Consider the following 12168-nt stretch of genomic DNA (forward strand, 5'->3'; position numbering starts at 1 on the left):
TTTGCACCGTGACGTTACTGAATTTTCAGTATGAAAATAAGATCACTCTAATTAATTTAATAGAAGATGAAGAAAGATTCAGTAATCTCTATTCCATAGGGATCTGTGGTGCCTCCGTAATACCAGCTGTTCTTAGGTTATATGTGATTCCTGGTGTGATTCTTCATTAATGGCTGTTAGGTATTGGCACTGGTGCCTGTACTCCAGAGACAGCTGGAAGCAGGGTGCTTTTTATTCTGTACATTTACTTATGCCTTTCCATGTCAAAATTGGTTCACTTCCACTGTAAACAAAGTATTTTTGCTTGTTTTCCTTGTGAGAAGAATAGGTTTGATGTGAACTCTGGAAAGCATGTCACTTAATTAAGGGTAGATCAGGGATTTAGAGCTAATGTAGATTTTAAGTTGGTGAAAGTTGAATAGCAGAATAATTATTTTTCACTATGTATCTAATTATAAAATATATTTAATAAAGTATTTCATAATTCATTGTAATCTATATTTTTCACTACTTACTTTCTTGTGTCTCTTGAAGTATCTTCTGAGGTTTGAATACCATGACTCCTTTGTGAATTGATTTTCTCGTGTATCGTGAGTGTACTATACCAAGTCACTTAATACAAGGTATTTTACATTTGAAACCTGAATTAGCATTTCACATTCTTAATTACTTTATAACATACTGTCCTTTATGTAGGACACTTGTAAAACTGGTAATTGCTTCAGGAAAGCCTCTTTACTATATACTGCTGCATTTTTCTTATTTTTTAATGAAATAACTTACATGTTTTATTGATGTCCTTTGTCCTTTTCTCAACAGTTTTCAAAATCTTGCTAATGTGATGGCATAAACTAGTAAAAAGGCATTTGGATTACCTCATGGATGTCAGCAATGGTGTTTGATATTGTTAGAGTGGTGCAGGGGGAGTCTGCTGTATGAAACATCAGAAGTTTATATTTCTTCTAGTTTTGCAATGGTAAGATTTTATGTTTTGTTATAAGTAAATAACTGTTCTGTAAGATTTCTTTCTTTAGCAAATAACAGCAGCAAATTAGTTAAGATTTTTGTCTTGTATATTATTTCTAATTTGTTGAGTTTAACAGTAGTTTCTTGCCAAAGTGTACGTTAGAACTTGTTTTATTTTATTTTTTCAATATCCGTTTCAAATGTCAGTTACTGATCCTTATGTATGCTAGGCTTAATTACAAAACCTAAGTGAAATGGAGTATCTAAATGACCTTGTTTTTCGTATTTGGGTTCTTCCTCAAATGAGAATGCTCTCTAGAAAGCACTGAGCTCGTACATTAAAGGGGAGAAAATATGGGCAAGTTGATGCATGCAGAAAATAGTTACGAACAACTATTGTAGACAACATATCGTTAGTTTTTTGGTTTTTTTTTACCTCTTCAGCTCAACTACTGATGTTTTCCCCATTTGGTGTCTTGCTATTTATATTTGCTCCTAAGACAGAGTTTATTGGACAACCTGCACTTTGTCCTGAATTGAACAAAATGGAAGTTAATAGGATAGCAGTTGTTCACACCTGTATGTCCTGGAATACAAACAGCACTCCTTTACAGACATAGATACTCATGTAGGACAGCAGGAGTAAGCAGGAGGGTTTTAGCAGTACAAATAAAACTCAGTTTGGGGAGCATTTGAAATTTCCATTTCATAATTGTTTTTTTTTCGTTGTTGCATGGTTGGTTATGCAGCACATCCTTGTCAGTGTTCTGTAAAGGAGAAGTACTTAAAAAGGGGGAAAAAAAAAAAAGGGAAAGTCACGTGCAGTGTGGTTCAGCCAGTCCACTTTTCTTTTCCAGCAGCACTGCTGGCGCGTTGCTTTTCAGGAAGTGTGTGGCTGAGAAAAATGCTGCTGTTCAAGTGCCTGCCCTTTAGTATTATCCTAGCAGTTCAACAGCGAGAGTGGCTAGGGCTAGCCATTATTCTACGGCAGGAAAGTAGGAGTGTTTTTCCTTGCTTTGTCCTGAGTTTTGGAATGTAGGGAAGATTCCAGAACATCTGGGAGGAGCAGTGCAAGAATTCTATGGTATAAACATCACACTTTTCTACAGGCCTTCCACTCCAACTACTACGGCATGTCTTGGATGAAGGCCTTCCAAAACCTGGCTCTGCCCCCACTGAGGGGAACAGACAGGAGAAAGAGCTCTTTCTAGCATAGTGTAACATACAGTGTGCTAGGGGTCTGTTTTGAAGTTCCTGGTTCTAAGTTACCAAATAATTTAGACTGTAAGCTCTGAGGGCTGCACTGGACTTGACAGTGGTGATTTTGATAGCATTGCTTTTTGGTGACTTGTTAGATACCTTTGGGGAATTGATTAATGTTGCTGTACAAAGCAGAATACTGTTTTGTCTAAAGATTCATAGCAACAGTTCCCCATACTACACAGTACCATCTTAACAAAAATATGCTATGTTGTGTTGAATTTCCATAGTATGCATTATTTACTTGAACAGGTAAAACAGGTTAAAAAAACACAACTCTCAAACAATTCTGTCTTCCTGTCTTTGTTTGGTATCCTAAGAGCTTTTTTTTTTTCTGTCTTTGCTTTCCTTTTTGATTGGCCTGCTTTATGAAGCTTAGAGTTGCCATGTTTTATACAAGGTACAAAGAACCTGCCCTATAGTTGAAAAGTGACCTTAAAACAATGCTATGCTCAAATATTTTTACCTGAAAAAGGAATTGCAGCAATGACTCTACAGAGAGATGTGTTGCTGAATTTAAATTTATATTGTTGCTGTGTGTGATTGATTCAGATTTAGCAAGTTCTGTTCAGTCCTAGCCAAATTAGAACTGTTCGTAACTGGTACTAATAAAAATTGTATTTGGGGTTTTGCTTTGGAATGTATTTAGAAAAATGAAGATCCTTGTGAATTAGAAAAAATACGTATTTTCAGTTAATCCACTGCAATCATGTTTTTAAGTAAATATTAGAAATTTGGAAGTCTTCTATCTTATTCACATTTATTATTTTGGGTTAGAGTTTTCTGTTCAGTACTTTGGAAGTCTGTGTTTCCAGCTTTACGCTTGAGATTTTAAAACAGAACTTTTTTTTCTGTTTTAACTGGGACCAAAGAAACTACTGTCCATAGTACCTAATTGATTGTTGATCTGGAGCTAAACTACTGAGCACTGACAGTATATAGCTCCAACTATAGCCAAGGTACTGTATAAGGTATTGTTTATGCTGTCATAATTAGAATTAACTAATAATGATAATCTGTCTGTTCTCTTCAGATTAGCAAAATTTATCCTTCCCACCAGCCTTCAACTTGTCTTGCTAGTTGAAAAGCTAGAGAGAAGAATTGTATGGCTATTGCTCAGTCAAATGCTGCTAAAGCCAGAAGCTTGAGAGTAGCATTTCCATATTCCGTAATTACTTATGTCAATTTATGGCTTTAAGTATAAAAACAGTTTGCTTGATTTTTTTGGTGGCTGTTTGTGGATTGCTACCAGTAATACATTAGGATTAGTCTAATTTTGTATTCAGTGATTTTCAGAGTTTACAAGCTTTATATTAACAAAGCTAAATGTTAGGGGTTTTTTCATATTACTATAGTTAAAGAGAAACATTTTATTCATGAGCATTGCTTGTATGTATAGCTATATCAAACAATATTTTAGCATGTTTCTTTTACTATGAAAAACTTCTTGTACTAAGAACACCTAAGCAGACAACGTTATTTATAATTACTATTACAATTACTATTAATTGTCAAACTTCAATTGCTTAAGAGAGGTGTACTGGACTTGTCCCATTCTCTCTTGTCTACTCTATGACCAACTGACACTAAATAGTAGAATTCTGAGAATTTGTGCTCTTATTTTTGTTCTCTTGTTGAAGATTTAAAAAAAAAACAAAAAAACAAAAACACCTCATGAAACAATTTTCTTCCATTTGTCATTTTCTGCCTTTGAAGAAGCATGTAAAAGGTTTGATTCCATATTTAAAATGTTAAGCTTTCACATCATATGTTAGTGAAACAGGTTCCTAAAATCTGGAATTCAGATAGATGGAAAAGGGGATGGTATGCTATTATGTACAAACGTGAATCTATTCATTATCATGGATATTATGACAGATTCGTGGTGATGTAGAGTTTGACATGTTCAATTTTTAGAGATGAATAAAAAAGGTATAAGAGTGAAGTGACTTTTATGAAAAAACGTTATTTTCAGATTATGCTCCTACATTTTAGCCAGAAATCTCAAATATACTCTCAAACTAGATGTTTTAAACTTACCATTGAGTCTGAATTTACTTAAATCCCATGTAGGTGATGATTCATCAACTCCGTGAAAATTTGGAAAATGGAGAAGGCTTGGAAGGACAGCATTCTAGTACTTCAGAGGAGATTGAGATAGTAGAGCCAGGCTTTTAGTTCACGTCAATAGTGCAAAAATGAGAGATGGTGATCAAAAATTGAATTAGGAGAGGTCCCACCTGGATATAACAAAAGTATTTTCCCTATGAAGACAACTAAACACTGGAACACGTTGCCCTGAGGCTGTACTCAGAGGTTTTCAAGATCCAACTAGATGTAGTCCTATGTAATCTCGTCTGAATTTTTTGAGCAGGAGGTTAGACCTGAGTAATGTGTTTTTGTTTTAAGCAACAAGTTGAACTAGGTGACCTTAGAGGTCTTTTCCAACCTAAACTTCTTAATGTCCTAATTCATTGGCACATAAAGGAATCATATTATTACAATGAATAGACATGTTCGGTTTTACATTAGATAATGTGGTAATATGTTCTTCAGAATTGCTATATCTGTAGGTGGTTTTGTATTTTTTTTTAATTTTTGTTTATTTTTTTTTTAAGGTTTCCCAATGAGTGGATCATGATGAACATACTTTAGGGACTTGCCATAGTATGGCTGCTTCTCGATCTACTCGTGTTACAAGATCAACAGTGGGTTTAAATGGTTTGGATGAAAACTTTTGTGGTCGAACGTTAAGAAACCGTAGTATTGCTCATCCAGAGGAAGTTTCACCCCATCCTCAAGTACGATCGAGGTCACCAAAGAAGAGGCCAGAGTCTGTGCAAACTCAGAAGGGAAGTAACGGTGGAAGAACTACTGATTTGAAACAACAGAGTGCTCGGGAATCATGGGTGAGCCCTAGAAAGAGAGGGCTTTCTACTTCAGAAAAAGATAATGTTGATAAACAAACTGTGGAAAATTGTGAGAAAAGACAAGGAGAACCTGTATCACCAGTATTGAAAAGAATTAAGCGCTGTCTACGTTCGGAGGCACCTAACAGTTCAGAAGAAGACTTGCCTACTAAAACAGAGAAGGAATCATTGGAGCGTAAAAGTTTAGTGTCGGACAATGATGCACTCTCTCCTGGGACTAAGCGAGCTTGTCGATGTCTTATATTGGATGATTGTGACAAAAGGGAAGTTAAAAAGGTGAATGTGTGTGCAGAAGGATTTAATAATTCTGCAGTAGTTGAAGAAATCGCAGGCTACCAGACTGTCAATGGAGTTGGTGAGAGAGACTCAAATTCTCTAAACTGTGATGACTGTCAGTTTGATGGGAACGCTAAGCAAAACAATGCTGGCTCCTGTATGCCCAAGGATAAAACAGTAGCAGAAAATGGAAACTCATTTGCCCATTCTTCATTGTTGCTTAATAGCAGCAAGGAGGACAGTGTTGTAGACCATTATGTGCCTTGCACAAACTCTCAAGAACAGGTAAAGTTAGAGGACCACAAAATAATAAATGACTGCTTGCCTGAAGAGCATGCTAATCAGGCAGATGAGCCAGCTACGGGGTCCTTTTCTGAAATCCAGTCATCTTTGTTGAGGGATTCTGAGGAGGAAGTAGATGTAGTAGGAGATAGCAGTGCCTCTAAGGAACAGTGTGCTGAAAACACCAATAGCAACCCGAATACTCACCATGACAGTACATCAATCTCAGGCGAACCTGAACCACATTCTTCAGTGCTGGACTGTGTTTCAGCTCAAATGACATCTATTTCAGAACTTCAAGAACACAGATATACATTGAGAACTTCACCACGAAGGGCTGCCCCTGCCAGAAGTAGCCCTACTAAAAATAACTCTCCTTGTAGAGAAAACGGACAGGTTGAGGAAAATAATCTTAGTCCCACTGAAAAGAATGTACCTGTAGGTATTAATAATATCAATGGATCTCCCAAAAACTCTGAAGAAATTAAACAGAATGAAAAAGAGAGGAATTGTAATACAGACCATGGGAGTGATGGACTACGAAAGCCACTTTCTGAGGCTAGGCTTGTTGCTGGATATATACCATCTGCCAAAGAGAGTGCCAACAATCACACTGCAGAGGATGATGAGGAAGAGCCTGATGTGTATTACTTTGAATCAGATCATGTGGCATTGAAACACAACAAAGAGTATGTGTAACTATGGTAACCATGAATTCTGCTTTTGTTTCTTACAAAAATACGTAAATTAATAAGTATTTGAAGTACTGTCACAAAAACTTAAATGCTTTATAATTTTCATAGTCTTCAATCTTAATTTTTCTTCCTTGTTTCTACCCCAAACGAAATTAAACTCCCTATTCAATATGCAGTATGGTACAGCAATGTGGTTTATACATTTCTAGTGATATGGGTTCTTTGGCTAGAAATTGTTTTTGGAAGCACATCTGTTATTTCTTTTCTCTAGAAAGCTAGCTGGAAGCAAAACAAAGAATCTATGACCCCCTAATTAGAAACAGTTCAGTTACCTATCAGCGTATCTAATAGACACAGCACAGACAGTTTATGAAGCTGATATTCTGTTGTATATAGAATTTAAGGTTAGATACCTTGTTTTCATGCTCATGGGAAAAAAACTTTGTTACCACATTAAGGAAGGTCAATTTTTTAAACACAGCAATTTGAGAAATTTCTGCAGAATAAGTTGTGTTACACTGTTGTTTATATTCATTTAAATGTAAATATAAACACATTCTGATTATTATTAGAAAAGAGTACTGATATGTTTTTATATTTATCATCTAAATGTCTGTAAGTAGAGAACTGCGGTAATTGTAAATACATGGTAACTGTGACAGTGATCTTTAAAACAAAAGGGTGCTTTTCTCAGTGAAGAAACTTTATGTGGAGAAAATTTGTCTTCAAATAATAGATCGTGGCAGTTTTTATTTCACAGTCTTTGTTACAGATTTGACTTCTGTGTGTTTTGCTGTTTAGTAGATGCTCTGCATTTTGTTGTGAGTACTGAGGGGCCAAATTCAGATAATCTTCAGTTTGCTTTATGTAGAGAGCTAAAGATATCGCTAGTAGTTTCTGTAATAATCACAGCACAATCATTATGAATAGGGGGCATAAAGCAGAGATGATTGTTTAATCCAGCAGAAGTTTGCCTGTTTTGGGGGGGGATGCTAGAGTTGTATTATTTTTATGATGAAATTTTGCTCAATATTGGATATGAATGCATTATTTTAATCAGAGAAAATTATGGATTAGAGCATGGTTGACACAAACTATCATTTTAAAATAATGATGAACTATCTGTAGCTTCAGCCATCAGTCCAAAGTATATGGACACTTGTTCTGCTAGATAGAATTGTAAATGGAAAAATTGTAAATGGGAAAAATGGACTGTTGTCCTTTGAAATTTTTTAATCTGTATATTGGATGACTTTACTAGTTCTGTTAGTACAAAAATATAATAGTATTGTATCCACTTATTTGGTATTTATTAGGAAGAGTGATGAAGATTAGATCAGATTTTTAGATGTAGTTTCCATTTTAACATCTTCCAAATTAAACATGTCCAAAATGCACAGTTCTTTAAATCAAAATCCGAACTTGAAGGTAAATATGGGGGGGGGGGGAAAGTTTTGTTTTTCCCCTAACAATTAAACACAGATCTAAAGTGTTCTTGAAAAAAATCAGGAATATGCCCTAGTGTTAGCTTTTGAATATAGACTGTTAGAGTATATATCATATACTACATACTGTGTATATATATACTATATATATCATATACTATATACGTAGTATATATATCATATACTATATAATATATATAGTATATAGTATATACTGTTATATACTCGGAAAATGTGAAGAATTGTTCACACTGGCAGACTGTTTGTTAGAGCTTTTGAAATTGGATGTTTGTACAGGTCACCTGCAATTAGGACTTGGTAGCTTGCTATTAACTTGCTGTCTGAATGCAGAACTCCGAAAAAAGTGCTGTTTTTTATCCTATTTTATATTTTACTGATATTTGGTGGTAAAACCAAGTCAAAAGTAGAATTCTCTCCTAGATCAAGAAAGTCATCCCTACTATTCAGAAGGGAAGCATGCTTCTGAAGATAGTATTACTTAACTGGATGTTCTTTTCCCTTTAAAAGCATGTTGTTATTATTGGAAAATTACAAACAGCTTTGGGGGGACTGTAGGTCTTATATTTGAAAGAAAATAAATCTAGTATTCTGATGGTTCCTCATGATAATGTGATCCTTCTAAAGAACTTAAATCTCTATTTGGTAATCCTTTATCTGGAACTTCATAGTTCAAAAGTTAATCAAATACAGTGCAATACATTCTTTTAAAGATTAAAAATACATCAACATTCATTACAGGGTACTCTTAATTCATGTGTTAGGTTTTGAATTGTGTGTTGATTTTACCCCTGTTTAATCTCATATGGTGATTATTTTCAAAAATGGTAGATTGAAAAAAAGAGGTGTTAGCAGAAATGTTTTCCTTGATGTCCCCTTTTTGGGAGACCAAGAATTCCAGGGTTCCCTTGCCATCAGGTACAGGCTATTCATTTTGCCTTGGATAGTTTTGGTTAAACAAAGTATGCTAGTCTTAGGCTTCTTAGATCTGCACACGGTATACAGTTTTGTTTTTCTGTCCTCCATTAGTTTGTGATTAAACTTGTCTTTATGGATGATATTTTCCTTTGGTTTATGTTTCTGTTCACTTTTAAAAGCAAACTCAGAAAGGCATTAGCATCTTGGCTGGGTTCAGGAGACAGATTTCTCCAGTAAGCCATTAATACTGTTCTTTGGATCCGCCACAGAGGGGAAAAAATCTATATTCCTCTGAGATGTAGAATCAATTTATGTCTATAGACTTAAATTATTTCTTGTTTCATTACATAGTTTGATTAACACACATTCATACAGCTGATTTTCACTCTCCAAGAAATTATTGCAACATTGATAAAATATGAATATACCATAACCTTCAACAGCTGGTGATGCGACTTGCTATAAGAAAAACAAGTGAATGTATATTGTGGTATTTTGTATGAGTATCTGTTGTATTTTGAATGTTAACATCTTTAAGCAACATTCATATGTTAATATTTCTGGGAAAACTGGATGATATGATAGGAAAAATAATTATCACGGAAAGCAAATTATGGAATATTATTTTGACCTTCTCTCAGAACAATAATGGATGCTCCACAAGCTCTTTAATAGGATTTTTCCATCCTACAAAGAAGGATCCAAGATCTCTAAAAAGAAATCTTACTGCAGTGTTAGACATTCATGTAGACGGTAACAGGCTGATCTGGGGGTTGTATAATTGTGAAGTATTGTTAATTTTCCTGTGATTGAACACAATTTGATTTCTTGTGTATTGTAATGCCTCAGAAAAAAATACGGTTTGGTGAATGTTTGAGAACTCGGCTTTTATTTTGTAGCTCAGAAACCTTTACATCATCTTTTGAGATACTTCCATTAAAACAACTTGTTGTTTTAATTTTTACATTGCTAAACTTTATACTCTGTGTTTAGTGTTTTGCATGTGTCCTTTATCAGTAGTGTTGAATATCTCTTTGCTGTATCTTTTTATAGCCTAATTGTTTCTTACAGTGCATTAGCTTATTTTAATTTTCTGTCTTCGCATTATTTTCTTTTCAGTGTATTTTACCCTTTGTCCTGTGTTTCATTTAGTGTTCTTTTGTTTGTTTGTTTGTTTTCTTCTCTTAATCTCTTTGCAAGTTTGCACTGTTTGGCAGGTACCAGGTTATAAGGGACAAATTTTGCTTAGCGCTCTTCTGGAGTTACTGAGGGCTTCAGGTGAAAATGTGATCGAGTTTCCATGTGTATAAGATTCATGTGTATTTCCAAGATAATGTAAATTGTGGTTTGCTTTGTAGGAAGCACTTAGGCCTGTAGGTAAGCCCATTGAAGTACAAGAATTGTGCATGAAGATGCCTACAAGCATTACGTTGCAAGAAATAGTACCCTGTGTTTATTCAGTAAATAAATATTCTCATATATCTTTGTTTTCATTTATTACTTTGTAATATTTAACATTATATTAGTTGTACTGACATTTAATCTGAAGACAGATTAAAATGAATTATTTTAATACATCTCTTAAAACCCAGTCTTGTGAATTCTTACTGCGGGTTTTATTGTTGCAGAGGCCTTGGAAACTTGGACTACATTGGATAGTCCAATAAGATGTAATTGACTATTTATAGAAATACTGTAAATTTATTTGGGTGTGTTTAACTTTCAATATTACATGAATGTGAGAAACCAAAGAAACATCTGTGGCATTTTCTGCAGTACTAGATTTGTATTTTATTCAGTGAGTCAGGAATGTTTCTGCCTAATAAATCAGATTTTAGAAGTTTGTCTTATTGCACTTGACTTGCTAGAATACAGTCTGGTGCATCTTGTTATACCAGTTATTTATTTGTTATGCCTAGGTCTTCTTGAAGTGTAACTCTAACATAATTTTGTAGCAGTCTCTTTCATTAAGCTGAATTTCTGTTATTCCCTACACCATCTTTTTTCTTTAACCAGCTGGTAACAAATATTAAAAATCAAGTTACTTCTCGGTGAATATATTTTATGATAAAATCTCAATGTCTATCTTCCAATGTATATTGGTTAAGAATAAAAATACTCTAACTACTGTATTTTATCCTCATGCTTTCAGATATATTGAGATATATATGTCAGAGTTAAGGACAAATGTATCATACAGTATGAATTTATTTTAATGTACAGATAAGATAGTCTAACATTCCTTTGTAGTGAGGGTATGTAGCTATGAGTAGCTAGTACTACAGAATAAATTATCCTTCTCTGTTACTTTTCAGAACATCTTTGTCTTGTCTTCCTGTGCAGCATACAGTTTTATTCTGAGGAGACTGGGTTTTAGATTGTTTCATCATCTTCAGGAGCACAGGGAATTGGTGCATATCAAGTTACTTTTCAGTAGCAGTTTTTATTCCATACTGAGGTGGAGAGCGCTAGGAGAAGGCAATTGTTTTGTAAATACGTTACCTCTGATTTCTCTATAGGAGAATATTCAGCAGCATTGATGAAGTATAAATTTTAGTGTTGAAGAGCAGTAGAAATTAATTGCTAATTTTAAAAAAGCATATATGCCATATGTATTAGATCAGAATGTGTTTTAATTCGTGCTTAGTCTGCTCCATCATAAAGTGGTATGGCACATAGCATTACTTTTTTTTTTTTTAATTATATCAATGTAAAATTTAAGCATACATGATAACCACCACCCCCAAAGGAGTAGGTTCTGTTCTCTGGTAGATGGATCTATATTCTCAGTAAGTAACAAAACATTAAATCGGCTTTAAGTTAAAAATCTCATTTCATGTAGAATTTGAATGCTGCAACTAGTTCATCTGCAAAGTAGAAAAATAAGAAATCAATTAAATACTCCTAGTATGAGTTTCTGATCAACTGCAGAGTGGTAGTGCAGATAATTGTGTTACTAAATCATATCATGCTACTGTAATGGGCATCCAACCAGATTTATTAATCAAATTGTGGTTATATTTTACATCAGCTTAAAATATTCAGGTTTATTTTTTTTGCCTGCATTATTATGTTTTATGACATCCTTCCTATATACTTATCAATGGAAAAAGTTGTAAATGATACAAAATTATTACGAGATCAAAGAAATGTTTAGTAAGAGTATTAATCATAGAATCATGATTTATAATTACATAAACTGCCCAATAAACTCTAAATAATGAAGTTTGTAAGAGGTAATGTCTTGGGTGTGTGCAACATCTGCTTTTTTCTCACCAGTAATAGGCTTATCCCAGCAGCTATTAAATGTCAAGTACATATGTCGAATTCATTTTTCTTTCTCTGAATATATTTGTCTTGCTGTCAGCCACAGTTCAA

General features: G+C 34.2%; 1 protein-coding gene across 2 annotated transcripts in view; it reads left to right on the top strand.

Annotated features, from left to right (window-relative positions):
* ZZZ3 (zinc finger ZZ-type containing 3) overlaps positions 1-12168 on the top strand; it is a 60068-nt gene that overhangs the window by 24643 nt on the left and 23257 nt on the right. For both annotated transcript variants that reach the window (XM_082765770.1, XM_082765771.1), the window contains exons 2-3: positions 820-976; positions 4845-6403. In XM_082765770.1, coding sequence (XP_082621896.1) covers positions 4896-6403 — 1508 coding nt within the window. In that variant the 5' untranslated portion in view covers positions 820-976; positions 4845-4895. The remainder of the gene's footprint in view (positions 1-819; positions 977-4844; positions 6404-12168) is intronic.

The sequence above is a fragment of the Aythya marila genome (assembly GCF_965140915.1).
Source record: "Aythya marila genome assembly, chromosome: 8".
Taxonomy (NCBI): Eukaryota; Metazoa; Chordata; class Aves; order Anseriformes; family Anatidae; genus Aythya; species Aythya marila.